This window comes from Scaptodrosophila lebanonensis, unplaced genomic scaffold, assembly GCF_003285725.1.
Source record: "Scaptodrosophila lebanonensis strain 11010-0011.00,11010-0021.00 unplaced genomic scaffold, SlebRS2 tig00000001-arrow-pilon, whole genome shotgun sequence".
NCBI classification, from domain to species: domain Eukaryota; kingdom Metazoa; phylum Arthropoda; class Insecta; order Diptera; family Drosophilidae; genus Scaptodrosophila; species Scaptodrosophila lebanonensis.
Window position 1 is genome coordinate 26564477 of NW_022060529.1, and position 15429 is coordinate 26579905.

General features: G+C 40.9%; 1 protein-coding gene across 1 annotated transcript; it reads left to right on the forward strand.

Annotated features, from left to right (window-relative positions):
• Positions 1 to 1940: 1940 nt before the first annotated feature.
• On the forward strand, positions 1941 to 9048 carry LOC115624507 (long-chain fatty acid transport protein 4). The gene is made up of 4 exons (XM_030519220.1): positions 1941 to 2060; positions 4816 to 5098; positions 6045 to 7515; positions 8634 to 9048. Coding segments are annotated over exons 1-4 (2064 nt in total). The 5' UTR covers positions 1941 to 2059; the 3' UTR covers positions 8943 to 9048.
• The last annotated feature ends 6381 nt before the right edge of the window (positions 9049 to 15429 follow it).

The window sequence follows — 15429 nt, forward strand, 5'->3', positions numbered from 1 at the left end:
CCTAGGTCCGAGAAAGAACGAGTTTATTTTATTTTTTTTAATTTCCCACACGAGACATACACAGACACACACAAACACACACATACACGCATAATTATTCTACACATATGTATGTATGTAGAGAGGGCTTCAAAGTCGGGGTACCTGACCTTAGCTTCTCTACTTGTTCGTTACATAAAATACGTAACATCTTAAGTTTAGAAAGGAATCATTATGGCATCTTCCGATGTTATTTTTAATTCACAATTCATAGATATGTATGTAGGTCAGGAGCAAAATATGTTTCATTTTTAATTTCTTATTCATTCTTTATTTGTAAAGGCGTTTAATCGGCATATTTTGCATTATTTTCAAACATAGCAGTCAAGGCTACTAATATAATTAATAAAATACAATAAGCTGTCACATGCGAAGAGATAACGAACTAACTAAATAGCCGTGCTATTCAAGTGGCGCACGGCTGGTGAGGGGGTGTGATATTCAAATGGCGCGGAGTGTGATACAAAGCACTATAGCTATGCCCATTTATATATTAATGTGTTCTCGTATGTGTGCCTTAAGTATACTAGTTCCCTGAGCAGAGTGGGGCCGTTATCTAACAGCACGAAATATGAATTATCATCGGGACTGCTCTCTAATATCATCAAACGGCTCGTTTTTCCGCTCTACGAGTGTGTCCATATGTATTTGTATGTATGTACAAACGTACTACACACGCCACTATTTCTCTCTCGTTCGTTGACTTATCGCTGCTGAGCAGTGTTGCCAACTTTTTAGAAAGGAAAAAAGCTGCTTTTGATGGGAAAAAGAGTAAAATAAAGCTTAAAAATATTACAAACAAGGTAGAACGCTACAGTCGAGCAAGCCCGACAGTAAAATAGCCTGTACTCTCCACAAAAAGGAAAAATTAAAAAAAAAAAAAATTAAAAAAAAATTAAATTATTAAAAAAAATGAATGAATTAATTAATTAAAATAATTAATTTAATTAAATTAGAATACATGTTTATGTTCAGTTTAAACAGCATACATTTACATCACGTACCTATGCGTGTTCATATGCGTGTATGTATGCAGCACAAAGTTGAACAAAAGCAGCAACAACAACAACAGCTGCGGGCAGCGCTGCCGACAGAGCTGCAGGCAGCGCATGAGCAGCGACTTTACTTATGGCTATAACTTTCTTCAGAATTGACCTATCATGATGAAATTTGGCACACGGACACATTAGTACTAACTGGATGTACCTACCAAAATTTATTTTTAAATTCCGAGAATTACGGAAGTTATAAGAAAAAATACGAATTGCGGGGGAGTGGGGGGGTGTATCAGAAAAAATAAACAAACTCGTTCTGCCTAGGGCTTATAGGAACCTTGATACCAATTTTGGTTATCCTAGCTCTTGTACTTACTGAGATCCTTGCGCTCATACAGACAGACGGACAGACGGTCAGACGGACAGACGGACATGGCTATATCGACTCGTCTTCTCATCCTGATCAAGAATATATATACTTTGTGGGGTCTGCCACGCCTCCTTCTGTGTGTTACATACATGCGCACAAAACTAGTATAGCCTTTCACCCTTTGGGTACAGGCTATAAAAAGTGTAAAAAAGCTAAATTTCTATTTTAAAAAAGCTAAGAAAATTGTATTTTTCATCTTTTTTAAATCATCTTGATGAACATTTAGTATCATTTTGGGCAAAATGTGCAATGTGTGATTGACCACTTAACCTGCACTATTGCTGTATGCTAAGCAAATGCTGGTAAAAAATATAAATGTTTTTTTAAAAAGCCAGAAGCCATTTCCCACAAAATGATTTCAAAAACAACCAGATTTGACGCGAAAAAAGCCAAATTGGCAACACTTCCGCCGAGAGCGAAGTAATCGCTACGCATCATAAATAGTCGCGAGAATACGCTCACTTGCTCAGTTCTAATACGGAGCCGGTGCAGCGCGCTAGATCGGTTGATGCTTCTGTACCGTTTGTTGTTGTAATCGTTGCGTCGTACTTACATACTTACTCGTACATCGAAAACAAGTGGGCAAACAGCAAAAAGTACGTAGTCCAATCAATTGGTGGTAAACATGCAACTGCCACAGTGCAGCTAGCATTGAAAATAATAATAGCTGAAAAGTGAAAAACCCATTGAGTGACAGCTGGCTCGCACTGCGTTCAAGAATCAACGCCAAGTATGCAAATCAAAGCCAAAGTCAAGCTAAAGCCAAAGCCATCACGTAATCGGCCGAGCCCAGCCAAGTAGAGCCATGTCCAGTGTACCAAGCCAAGTAAATGGAAGCGTGCGCGTGCAGAACCGTTTAGCGTTTTGTGCCCTGAATACGAAATAAGTCAAGGTCCAACATAATGTATAGCCGCCTTATACTTGTACACATACCTCCATATTTGAAGTCGCTAAGCATATGTTCGGGTACATACTCTCGGCAGTAGCAATGAACTTTGTCATCCGTTGGATGTTCTTCTCGTCGGTGCTGTTTTTGCTGCTGTTGTTGTTGTTTTGTCATTCGAGAGCTTTTAACCCTTACACAACATTCGCAGGCTGATTGACCCGGTCTTTGTTTACATTTCGTACGAATATAGATGTTGTTTTTATTTGTTTATCAAAACATGGTTTTTTCTGTTATACATATGTTTTTATGTTATGTCTATGTTTTGTTTAATGTTAAGTACCAGTCAGCGATTGACAATTTCGCAACTACAGTTCACATCAAAAAGATGTAGTCAAGGAGATTGTTAGTTTGGTAATAGTTCCATTTGCACTATTACATCTTAAAGCTAGTCTTAATGCTAAACATGTGCATAATTCCTTTTACATTTAAAATTACAAATTTATTTGCACTTGTAGAGTTTTTAGAAAAATTCAAATCGGGACAAAGTATAGCTTTTACTTTTTCCGCATTTGAACAGAAATGTGGCTGAATTGAATCTCGGATTCCGGGATTTTGCTCCATTTCGAAGATATGTGATTTTTTTTATCTCATCAACATAGTCTCAACAGCTCTGATTTTCTTTCTAGGCACATCATATATGTATATCACTCTATATTATGAACTATTTTATATGTGTACATGCGAGTATACATACATACATAAATAAAGGCTGCTCACACAATAACAAATCTTTTTGTAATCCACACCTCTTCTATGTCGGCTTAATAACTCAGTGATCAGTGGTGTGTGGACGGGCAAACGGGCAGAGGTTGCGATTGGGATTGTTGCACCTCTCTAATCTCATTAAGTTTAGTCTTCGGGTATAGGGTGTATAAATTTAATCAAAATGGTTTTATTTTGCAAATATTCAATTCAGAGCAGTCAGTTGTTGAACTTTCTGGAATACTATGATTTGAAAGCTTTGCTTTGTGAGGAACATTTTCCAAAGAGATATTAAGCTTATGTATATTTAGAGACTGCGAGTTAATAAAATGATGCTTGACTGCTTAGACTATGATTACCGCGAAAATGATTATAACAAGTCCACAGTTCAGCAAACCAACATTTTCCACGTGTTCACATGTGGCTCTTTATTTAAAATATTCATATCAAGAAAATTAAATGATTGCTTGAAGTACCTCTTTGTTCTAGATAGGCATTGTATCAATACATTTTAATTGTTTCATTCTGATAGACAGACTAGAGACGTAGTATTGGTATAGTGTGTGTATTCATAACATATTGTTCGTCAGAACTAAAATGTTTATATTATTATTATTACTATAGTACATAGCACTGCAATTGTGACGAGTGTGATAATACATATGAAGACTTGTGAAGACTAAACGCATATTTAAAATTGCTGCGATCGAGCCAAAAACAACGATAGTTAGCGTTGTGGGTTTGGTCTTCTGGATGAACTGTCTGCAAGCCAAAAAAAAGTAGCTCCCTCCGAATGACAGAAGAACAAGGTCCCTAAAGCAAAACTCGATTAATTCTAGCTTTTAATCACAACTTGACTATTAAGAAATATACCAAATTGCTTTAGTTGTGCATAATTTGAGAAAATGAATATTTAATTATAGCAGCAGCTATAATTGCAACTAATTTTTGTGAGGCAACTGGCCTTTGAGTTCCCCTTTAATATCATCTTGATTGACACTCCATGCTACAGATGTGTCAATGGAAAAGGTATTGTAACATGATTTCAGAATTTGAATTCAGTTTTTAATTAATGGCGGGAATATTGGTTGAGCGGTTTCAGAGCCTATTGGGAATATACATACATACATATATACATACTTCCATTTTTGTATAAATAGATTGAAAATGAAAATGAAAATGTTTCGAAGACCTGCGATACGGAAATATTCGTGTTTGACGCGTTGTTAGCTTATATTCGCAGTCCCAACTGTTGATATCAACTGAACGAAAGTTTCCCCTGACTTTTGTACTGTTGTCGTAGGCCCCGTCACCCCCGTCTCCCGCACCTCAGCACCCGCCTCTGCGTCAGTGTATTATACCGTGCTAATTACTCATAAGACACGCTCCTGATAACAATTATGTTCCACACTCGGTATTAGTTCCATTTGAAATCTTGGCGCTACAACCAGTTTGTCACTTCGTTAGCCGTCCATAAGCGCTTATCGCGCCGATAAGTAGTGGCAATGGGCGTGCCAGTTATATTGACTGCAGGCCCTGCATTTAGTCAGCCAGACAGCCACAACTATTTCCATACCCTGAGGTACGAGTACATGACTAGACATGAACTTATAAGCGATCAAGTGCGATTTGCAAAAGTTGGCAAACTGGGGACTACATATTTCAATAAATTTTCTCATCATGTTTCCTTTTCTCACATATAGTGAGCCAGTCTCGCACAGCACCAGCAAGGGCCCCTAGGGAGCGCGATAAGATCGGAGAGAGCGACGACGAAACTGGCAAGAAAATGGAAGTGTTGCTTGAGCTAAATCTTAAGCAGCGCACAGCCACTCGTGCGGGCATAGTAATGGTGGGCATCATCATCTACGTCCTTTTCTGCACGAACAGTGCCAAGGCCAGCCTCACACTAGGGGCACTTCTGACACTCATGATGCGGAATCCCACAATCGTATATGCATTGGTCATGACTGTGCACAGGGACACCATGTGAGTACAGACTATTGTGAAGAAGCTTTTTATCCCAAAGTCATGTAACTAGCCGACGCTAACCCAGCCGAACTTAGGCCATGGGAAGCCCGAGATTTTGTGAAATCTGGACTCTGTCACTGAAACAAGCACGTCAGTATATGAGGAATTGCTTAAGAATTATCGTTAACCCCACTCTTGTAAGCAAAGAACACCATTTTTTTTTTTTTTTTAAGAAATTCGTATATTCAGTTTATATTTTAGTTTATAGTTTATTTCGTGATCGTGACGAAAATGTTCCCTCTCTGCTATATAAACAATAACCAAGGGAAACATAAATAGTAATAAAAAAAATTGTTTTCACCAACTTGGCCTCAAATTTGCCGACCCAGCTAGATGTGCGGTCAATGCTCCGCTAATCTCCAGCAATACTCACTAAGCTGGGTATTTGCCGACAAGACAGATAATGTCACAATTCTATAGCAGGCATATAAAACATATCAAGAGTTATACCAGTATAAATTTATTTTGAGTTCTAATTTCTCAAATTACATGTTTTTTTTTTTAATAGCAGAGTGTATTTTAGCAACTTGATTGACATCAATATTTAACATCGGATCAGATCAGATTAAATAAAATAGATTTAAAATGCCGATTCCTTTTCAGTGCCGGCTAGCAATTGTAATTTTACTTTCTAGCTCGCAAGCTCGAGGAAATCAGCATATATTGCTGACAGTGGTGGAGGGATTCCTTCTCGACTAACCCTTCAGTTCCTAGTTATACGAACAGTTGGTAAATACACCACTTCGTTATTTAACAAAGTGCATTAAACTATAGATTTTCCTTATTAATCTAGATCGACTGAATCGTCCCATTCTCCCCATTTTGCAACTCATTCTAATGCATTCAAGATTTCAGATATGTATATGTATATACGGACTCAAAGCTAAAACCCTTTTTATTTTAGGGCCTTTTATCGATTTCTGTGGCTCAACGTGTACCTGTTGCGCATGGAGAGACGGAATTGGATAATAGCGCGCATCTTCCAGCAGATTTCGCAGGCACAGCCCCACAAGTCGTGCTTTGTGATGGACGAGCGTCGTCTCACCTTTGCGCAGGTGCAGCTGCTGAGCAATAAAGTTGCAGCATTCTTTAGATCCCAACGTTTGGAGCGTGGCGATTGCGTGGCCCTTCTAATGGACACACGAGTGGAGTATCCATGCTTCTGGCTAGGTCTGTCCCAGCTGGGTGTGATAACAGCACTAATCAACTCTAATTTGCGTCGCGACACCTTGCTGCACTCCATTAAAGTGGCCAATGCCAGAGCTTTGATTGTGGGTAGCGAGTTGGCGGACGTGCTGGCGGCCATTGGGGAGGTAGATGAGCTCCGTCAACTACCTATCTACCAGTATTCCGATGCAGACCAAGTCGCCAGCTATGAACTGCTGCCTGGCGCCGTAGACTTGAGATCGGCACTCGATGCCCAACAGCCGGAAAACCTGAGCCTGGAGATCGCACGTGGAAGTACGCGCGACAAACTCATCTACGTATTTACTTCTGGCACCACAGGGCTGCCGAAGGCTGCTGTCATTACCAACCTGCGCTTTCTCTTCATGGCCGCTGGTACTTTCTATATGCTGCACCTGCAGAAGGACGATGTGGTGTACAATCCATTGCCTCTCTACCATACGGCTGGCGGAATAGTGGGCATCGGCAATGCGCTGCTTAATGGCGCCACAGTGGTTCTGCGTAAGAAGTTTTCCGCGTCTAATTTCTGGCGAGACTGCAGTCGGCACGAGTGCTCGGTGGCTCAGTATATCGGAGAGCTGTGTCGCTACTTGCTGGCCACGCCCTACACGACAGAGCAACGCCAGCACAGTCTGCGCCTTATGTACGGAAACGGACTGCGACCACAGATCTGGACACAGTTCGTCTCGCGCTTCGGCATTCCACAGATTGGAGAGGTTTATGGGGCCACCGAGGGCAACTCGAATCTGATAAACATCACGAATCGCGTGGGAGCCATTGGATTTGTTCCCGTTTTCGGACGCAGTATATATCCTGTGCAGGTTATACGCTGTGACGAACAGACGGGTGATCCTCTGCGTGACTCCGAGGGGCGATGTACTCGATGTAAGCCCGGCGAACCGGGCTTGCTGATCGGCAAAGTAGATTCCAAGCGCGCGGTCAGTGCCTTTCACGGTTATGCGGACAAGGGCGCCTCTGAGCAGAAACTGCTACGGAACGTGTATTCCAAGGGCGATGTGTTCTTCAACTCGGGCGACATGGTAGTGTGTGATATCCTGGGATACTTTTACTTCAAGGATCGCACAGGTGACACCTTCCGCTGGCGCGGCGAGAATGTTGCCACACAAGAGGTGGAGGCCATCATTACTAATTGCATTGGTCTGAGCGATTGCGTCGTTTATGGTGTGCAGGTAATTTTTATTATATTAGTGTTTTTCCTCCCTTTAGCTGTGTTCGTCACGTCTTATCAGCTTTAACTTAGTTATCGACTTAACCAGATTACACTTTTAATATCCATCTGTTCTCTATATACCCTGTAGCTGAAGGTAAGAGAGGGCACACTTAATAGGCTTGTTCAACAGGCAGAAGGAAGCATCTCCGACTCCAAAAAGTAAAAATTCTTAATCAGCATAATGTGTCTCATTATTATTATTATTAATCAATCTAGCCATGTACATCTGTCCACCCGTTTGCTTGTCAGTCTAGATGAATGCCTGGAGTTCAGAACAGGCTGAGTCCACATTGCCCCCAAACTTGGTATGTAGACTCTCCATATTCCACATCCACCCGCCTACCAACCCTACAGAATTTTGTCAGTACTGTTCTTGTTTTTATCAGGGACGGTAATCATTATAAGTGTTGTAAAAATTACAAAATATTGATTATTTTTCGCCCCCAATAAAATGATTAATTTTTGAGTTTTACTTTTCAATTTTGAACAAAAAAAAATGTTGTAAAGCAGAACTTTAAAATAGTCATTAAATTTTGAGAGAATACATAAAAATTTAAATTCTTAAAAAAGGATATTGGTATTTCTCGTTTTCTTAAATTTACTATTAGTGAATGAATTTTCCTTTAAAAGAAATCAAAATAATAATTATTTGTGGGCCCTTGTTTTTATACCCTGAACCCAAAGGTTAATTTAATTGCTACATTTTGTTCTCCCTCCTACCATCACAGAATTTCGGCAATACAGCTTACAATTTATTTTTTGCTCGACTGTAGCGTTCTCTCTTGTTAGCGTATTTCTCAGTCGGGCGCAGTTGAAAGATAGATGGATCATTGTGGCATGGTTCCTGTTAAGTTTTTGTTTATTTTAAGCTATTTTGTATTATAATTATTAATATAATGGACCCTCGCAATGCTTACCAATTAGTAAGTTTTTGTAGTCAGAATTTAAATGAGATTGATCTTTCTAATGCTAAATGCAATAATTTAGAGAGCTCAATAGTTTCCAATATCTCCATAATTGTAATGTGAAATGCGAATACCTGTCAACTATATCTGTATCACTTCATCTAAATTACAGATTCCCCATGTCGAGGGCAAGGCTGGCATGGCCGCTATTGTAGATCCCTCACGCAAGGTGGACATGGAGTACCTCTCCACGGGAATACGCGGCAGCTTGCCCGCCTATGCGCGTCCTCTCTTCATTCGCCTTCTGGACGAGATTCCGCGAACGGCTACGTTTAAGCTGAAGAAGCGGGAGCTGGCCCTGGAGGGTTACGATCTGAGCCGACTTAGTGATCCCATTTTCTACCTCAATCGCGACGGCATATATCGGCGTCTGACGTCGGAACAGTACCAAGCTCTGCAGGCGGGAACCGCCGGCCTGTGAACAACTTCTCTAGCCCTATAGTCTGTACATATACCATTGTACATTATACCTCTCCATATTTGTAGTTGTACTTGTAGCACTAAAACGACTGATGCTTTAGCCAAAAGCCGCATGCGTTTCTTTCCCATAACTCCTGGCGTCCATAAATATGCATGCGCGTGTTTTCCAAATGCCAATGGCCACCATAAAACGCCACGGCGAACGCAGCTTAACCGATAATGGCTGCCAATACGTTTTACGGGCAGCCAGCGCTTCGTCCACCACCCACCACCCACCACCCACGCCTCGGACTCGTATGGATGTGTACGCGGACACGTCGATGGGGACGCACGTAAGACGGTGCTGCCGGCTGCCCAAGATATATCGAAGTGTTAAATCCCTAAGATTAAGTTTTCGCTCATTGGCAGCTGCGGCGGCTGCAGCAGCGCAGTTTGCCGCTGGAGCGCCTGGCCAGGGCAACATTAACGCCATTTTCACTTGCATGTGGCAGCTGCGACGCGCACTCCGTCGCACTCCAAAACAATAAATGAAGAACCGAGGCGGGGCAGCCAAGGGATGGACTCGTAGCTGCAAAAATGCGCTCTCTAAGATAAACGATGTGCAAAATCCATACAAACAACAAGAGGAACAGCGACAGTAACGGGAACAACAACAACAATAGCAACAACAACAACAGCAACAGCAGCAGCTGGCAATGGCAACCGCAACCGCCGCTGCTGCAAGCACCAACGCCAATATCGATGGCACGAAAAAGTTGTGGCAGGCAATCATAAAAAACAAGAGTATGCAACAACCAGCCCACTAAGCCGGAGAGCGGATGGTGTTTCACTTCCACTTGGGCGACAGCTGAATGCGCTAGAATATGTGGATAGTTTCGGAACTAAACCCATAACACTTTTTCTCCGCCCTCATGCTTTAAGCCACATGAATTGGGAAAACATTTGTGGGGTAAGGAGAAGCGTTTGTTCAAATATTTTCTACTTCTGTTCCCTCATGGCAACAATTACGAATTAAAGTGTGTCTCTTCTTTTTTGAAGATCCTTTTTGAAAGACCCAAAATAGCAGCAAAAACGTCTCTTTCTTGCAATTATCAAAATAAATCTCTCAAGGTGCAGAGGTGCGAAGGGAAGATCACTTAAAAGTTATAGAGTACAAAAAATAAATGTTACAAACTTATTTTTGTAACGAACACGGTCTTGTGAAAGCTTTTCAATATGATGGTCCAGTATTATCTTTACTTTTTCTACAATATTACATAATGATGATATTCTTTTATGTTCTTTGTTGTCATTTTTTCATACTCACTTATTTATGTTAAGCAGAATCGATCGAGCGAAGCCCCATAAAAATAAGGAGTTTAACATGAGCAACATGTAGCTAAGAGGATAGCAAATATTCTAAATACATAATAATTAGGAAAATCATTAATAGCTCCTTAAAATATCAACAGTCTTTCGAAATAATTAACGTATTTGAGACTTGAATTTAATCTCATTGCATACTCTTGCGATTGTCTAAAAGTTGAGGACATAAAGAAGTAGTCTTCAAAGCATTGCTTCGGGATGTTTGGTCAGGCTCGTTGAAAACAATCATAATCCAAAGCAGTCCTTACTTTTATCTTTAGCTGACTCGAATAATAATTATTATTATCAATTATAATTAAAGTCAATTATAATTGGCATTGTCTTTTCCAGACCCTGATCAATTAGTTCTTATTTGGCATTTGAAAGTCATAATTTAATTTCGATTTGACTTATTTAAATACATTTTTATTTGCTGTTTTGCTGATAGAGAAGTTGAAAGGATTCCATACCACTATGCAGCATGGCAACATCAGCCGGAGCCAATGTAGCTTAATAGAGACATGTTTGCATTTGCATCTGGGCCGTCTTCAAAAATGCATGGCGGTTGCGCACATAAAGTTGCATTGGAACTGGAAACCACAAGCCTTGTCGCCTCCAAGCCTGCATGATGTTGCACGATGCTAATCTGAAGCCTGTGGCCCAGTTTGTTGTCATCGACAGCGTCGCCATCATCGTCATCATCGCCATAAACAAAATGGCACTTTTGGCGCACACACATTCTTTGCACGCTAATATCAATAAAAACAATGGCAACAACAACAACACAAGTTGTAAAAAACGACCTATCCCAACATGCGGGAGGAGTGAAAAATCCAACCCACAAGACAGGACCTGCTTGCGCTTGTTACTCTTGTTCTTGTTGTCGTCTTTTTATTTTAGTTTGCGTGTCGCGCGTTAACACAAACAACTATTACAACAACAGCAACAACACGTCGCATATAAAGAAAAATTTAAAAATTTTCAATAATTTTTCGAAATGTTCGAAGTCGAGACAACACTTCAGTTTCCGCCTTCCACTTTCAACCTGCTGTCGCCCATCTTTTCTGCGCTATTTCTTTGCCTTTTTCCTCCTTTCCCCCCATTCCCCCACTGGCTTTTCCACCGCTTCTGCCTTTTGTTCATTTTGGGCGCTCATGCTTGGCGGTGGTGAGCAGCTGCCATTGGAATTTCAAAGCTATTAAAACGCTGCGAAGCAACCGCCAGCCAAACGGGTGCCTGAGCAGCGACTTTTCTGCTTGCCTTTGTTGTTGTAGTTGTTGTTGCTGCATTGTTGTTGCTGCTGTATGCATTTGGGCTTAAAGGTTTTACTTGCTTTTGTTTTTATGCGAACGCCAATGGCGCGAACGTTTCTGCTTCTCTGGCAGCTGTTACTGCTGCCGTCGCTGTTAGTGGCACTGCCGATTCTACTCCATTGTGGCACTGGTTTTCAATATCCAAGTATGCCACCTCTTCCCCAAGCCCCACCTCCGATTTGTCAGCTTGTGGCAGTCCTGCTAATTACATTGCACCTGTGTGTGACGTCTGATGTTGCCTGTAGGTATGTTCGTTAGTTCGTTCGTTCGTTAGTTCGTATGTATGTATATGTATGTATTTCGTTTGGTTTGTTTGTCTTGCCTGAAATTAGTCGTTAGTTAGTTTTGGCCTTTTTCACGCCAAAATGCAGCAACAGCAGCCAGCAGAGGCCACCGCAGTCATTTCTAGGAAAAATTAATTAAAAGCCAACGTGCTGCAATGCAATTAAATTCGATTTGTGTGTGATGGCCGAGCCTCGACTCAAATCGAATGCTGTTACTGCTGCTGCTGCTGCTGCTACTGCTGCTGTTGACATCATTTAATACAACAATGCAGCAAAATTATATTTCAAACACAAATACACAACTACACACGAGCACATACTACACACACACACACACACATACTCACATCACAAAGTTCGCACAATGCAAGCAATCTTCCTGCCTCTCCCTTTAATTTGGTTTTTGTTTATTTTTCTCGCGCTGCTTGATCTGCCTATTTTGTTTGTGTACACACGTATGTGTGTGTGCAAAATGGCTGACTGGCTGCTCTTCCTGCGCTTGGCATGCGCCTCTATACATGTGTGAGTGAGTGAATCTGTGTGTGTGTGTGTATATATGTATATAATTGTGTGTGTACGTTGCTTTTGCGTTTGTTTGCTCGCCCGCTCGCTCGTTCGTTGATTCGTGGCACCTTTTGGATTTGACAGTTTTGTAATTAACTGCAGTCAGTATGTGCGGCGGGCAATGGCATTGGCAGCAGCAGCAGCAGCATCGACGTCAAAGTCAAAGTCGATTGGAGCGCGCAGCAAAAACTGTGTTGCATACTTTCAGGAGGCGCAAAATACATCTGAATAGCTCCAAACAGCAGTTTTCTAAAGGAATCGGTTTTAGCAAATTACCTTAAGCTTATACTTGTATTGACTTAGTTGGAAGAAATTATAAATTGCTTTACTACTTGATACTTGATAAATAAATATAAACGAAATTTCAATTCAAAACTGTGCTGACTCAACATATCCGGATTTGACAAACTCAAAAATAGTTGAATGAGTTAAAACATCAAAACATCTAAAGTAGTAGTAGTTATTGTACAGATTACAACTCTGATTATATCGGAAATTATTACAAAACAAAAGGTAGGGATTCGAGAATTACGGATGATTGCCCCGTCAACCCTAGTTGGTAGTTGTGGAAGCAGGTATTTATTTGACAAATATCTGTCAATATTATAACATAAAAGCATACGAGATATACATTTAGATATTAAAAAGAAAAACAAGAAAGACCAAAATTGAAATTAAATAGAATTCGTTTTAAAAAAGTAACGATTTTAAAGAGAAACAACAAATTTTATTCAGACCTTAAGAAATTAAGTATGCATGATTTAATTCAACTGACAGAACTCTCATGGCCAAAGAGATGGCTCAATTGATTATAGTTGCTGCATAGAACCCGAAACGACCTGTGGAAAGCAAAAAAAACTTTAAGGTCTTTGTAAAGTCAGTAAAATTAATTTGGCTAACAAGCACCGAACCCTACTATCAACGAGACACTTAACTAAGACAGAAAGTTACTGAACAGAGGGATATATATAAACAAATCATTAAATATTGAAATTTCGGGTGTCGTAATTATTTCTCTTCCTTGTCGGAAGCATTGGCAAAATTCAAATTAATTAGTAAGCATGAATATAAATCTAGAGTCGTACGGGCAGAACTTTTAGATACTTGTACACTGTTCCCACTCCTAAAAGAAAATGTAATTATTTCAATTAAATATACCTGAATATCAAGTTTGGTTACTCAAGCTCTTATACTTGATCTGCTCCTGAGATCCTTACGGCCATGCAGACAACGGACGGCCGTACGAGAGACGAGAAAAATTGATCCATGTCCGTCCCCCTGTCTGTTCGTTCATTTATCTGGATGAGCGATGACCGACCTCTGCATGTAGAGGGCAACACGAGTTTATTTAATTTTGTTGATTATCCTCCGAATATTTGCCCATTTTAAAACTACAAAAACAACACTTAATTTATTATTCTCTACTTTTTTTCAAATTTCATCCAGATCGATTGATGCATTCTTATTTTTTAGTCAAATGAGACTGTCAAGTGCTCACCTGTGTTCACAAAACTCTTCACTCTTGTGCTCTGTATATATTTTATTGAGCGCTCTGCTTTGCATCAAACACTTAAAAAGTTGTTCCTGTTCCTTCAACTGCATTTATCCACACCAGCCTTAATAATCCACTTAATTTATAATTTTAATTCAAGTCATCGTGGTCTTCAAGTTCTTGGTCAAGCAGTTGTGGTTCGGAGTGGCTCAGTGTGTCAGTTCAATGTCCAGGCGGCAGCCGTCAGGTGGTGGGCTTCTTCACTTTCCTTAGCTTGTTGTTGTTTTGTTGCTGCTGCTGTTGTTTTTTATGGCCAGACCGCCCGCCCGCCTTTATGCGCCCACATATTAAACAATTATTGCCAAATGGCAAGCGACAGCTGTGTTGTGTCGCCGATGCCGTTGTCGTTGCCAATGTCGTTAGTCGTTAGTGTGGGCAAGGCACGGCTCGGCCTATGCGGCTGCCACGTTTTTTTTTATCCTGCTCTGGGCCAAGACTAAAGCAGCAACTGCTACTCGTACAATGGCAGGAGCAGGATTTGCTGGGCGGCTTTTGCTGCACTGAGCTTACGTCCTTTTTTCGCGTTTCAGCGTCTGCTGCAATTTATGTGTATAAATGACAAAAGTACCGTTATTTATGGCCAGCAACCGCAACGCAATTTGGCAACACTTGTTGGCCAATTGGCAAAAATGTGAAACGAGCCAGTGGCCCAACATCTATGTATATAGCACAACACGTATATATACAAACATACATATATTTATATAAGTATTACAGCAATGTGGCATGTGTATTGCACACCCACACACACACACCCTTATATAGATGTTCAGCACCAATATTGTCTAATATATATAAAGCAAGAAGAAGAGAGCAACAGCAACAACAACAACATCAACATCAATGGACATCTGCTTTCGCCTACAAATTGTGCCGCGCTTTGCAAAATTTGAATTTTTATTGCTGATCGATTCTTGCAGCTCCCAAAAGACAGTTGACACGCATATGCCACGCCCGCCCCCACAGCGCCCACCAAATTATACGTATTAAGGCTGTGCCTGTGGCTATAGCTTGTTGCTGCCATAAATTCACCACATCCCCTCCCCCTCCTCCACCCACACCCTACTGCCAAACACCCTGCTTTGTGTGCCAATGTGGCAATGCGTTTCTCTCGTCATTGACCCTTCTGCTTCGTCTTTGTTGCCTTCGTACGCCTTTTTATTATGCTAATATATCGGGGCATTGTCAAGATTTATTGAAATGACTGCGGCCTATTATGTAAAGGAGGGAAGGCGAATGGGGGAAACAGGGCGCACAAGGTGCGAAACCGCCAAGGGGGCTGCGATTCTTGCACGACCCACGGGGCGTATGCGTCACATGGAGAGCAATTAAAATGTCATTTTGTATGAGCGGCTTGTTGCATGCTGCATAATTTGCATTGTCCGCCATTAGAACAACTAATTCGTGTAGCAAAAACTAACGCCGAGAACA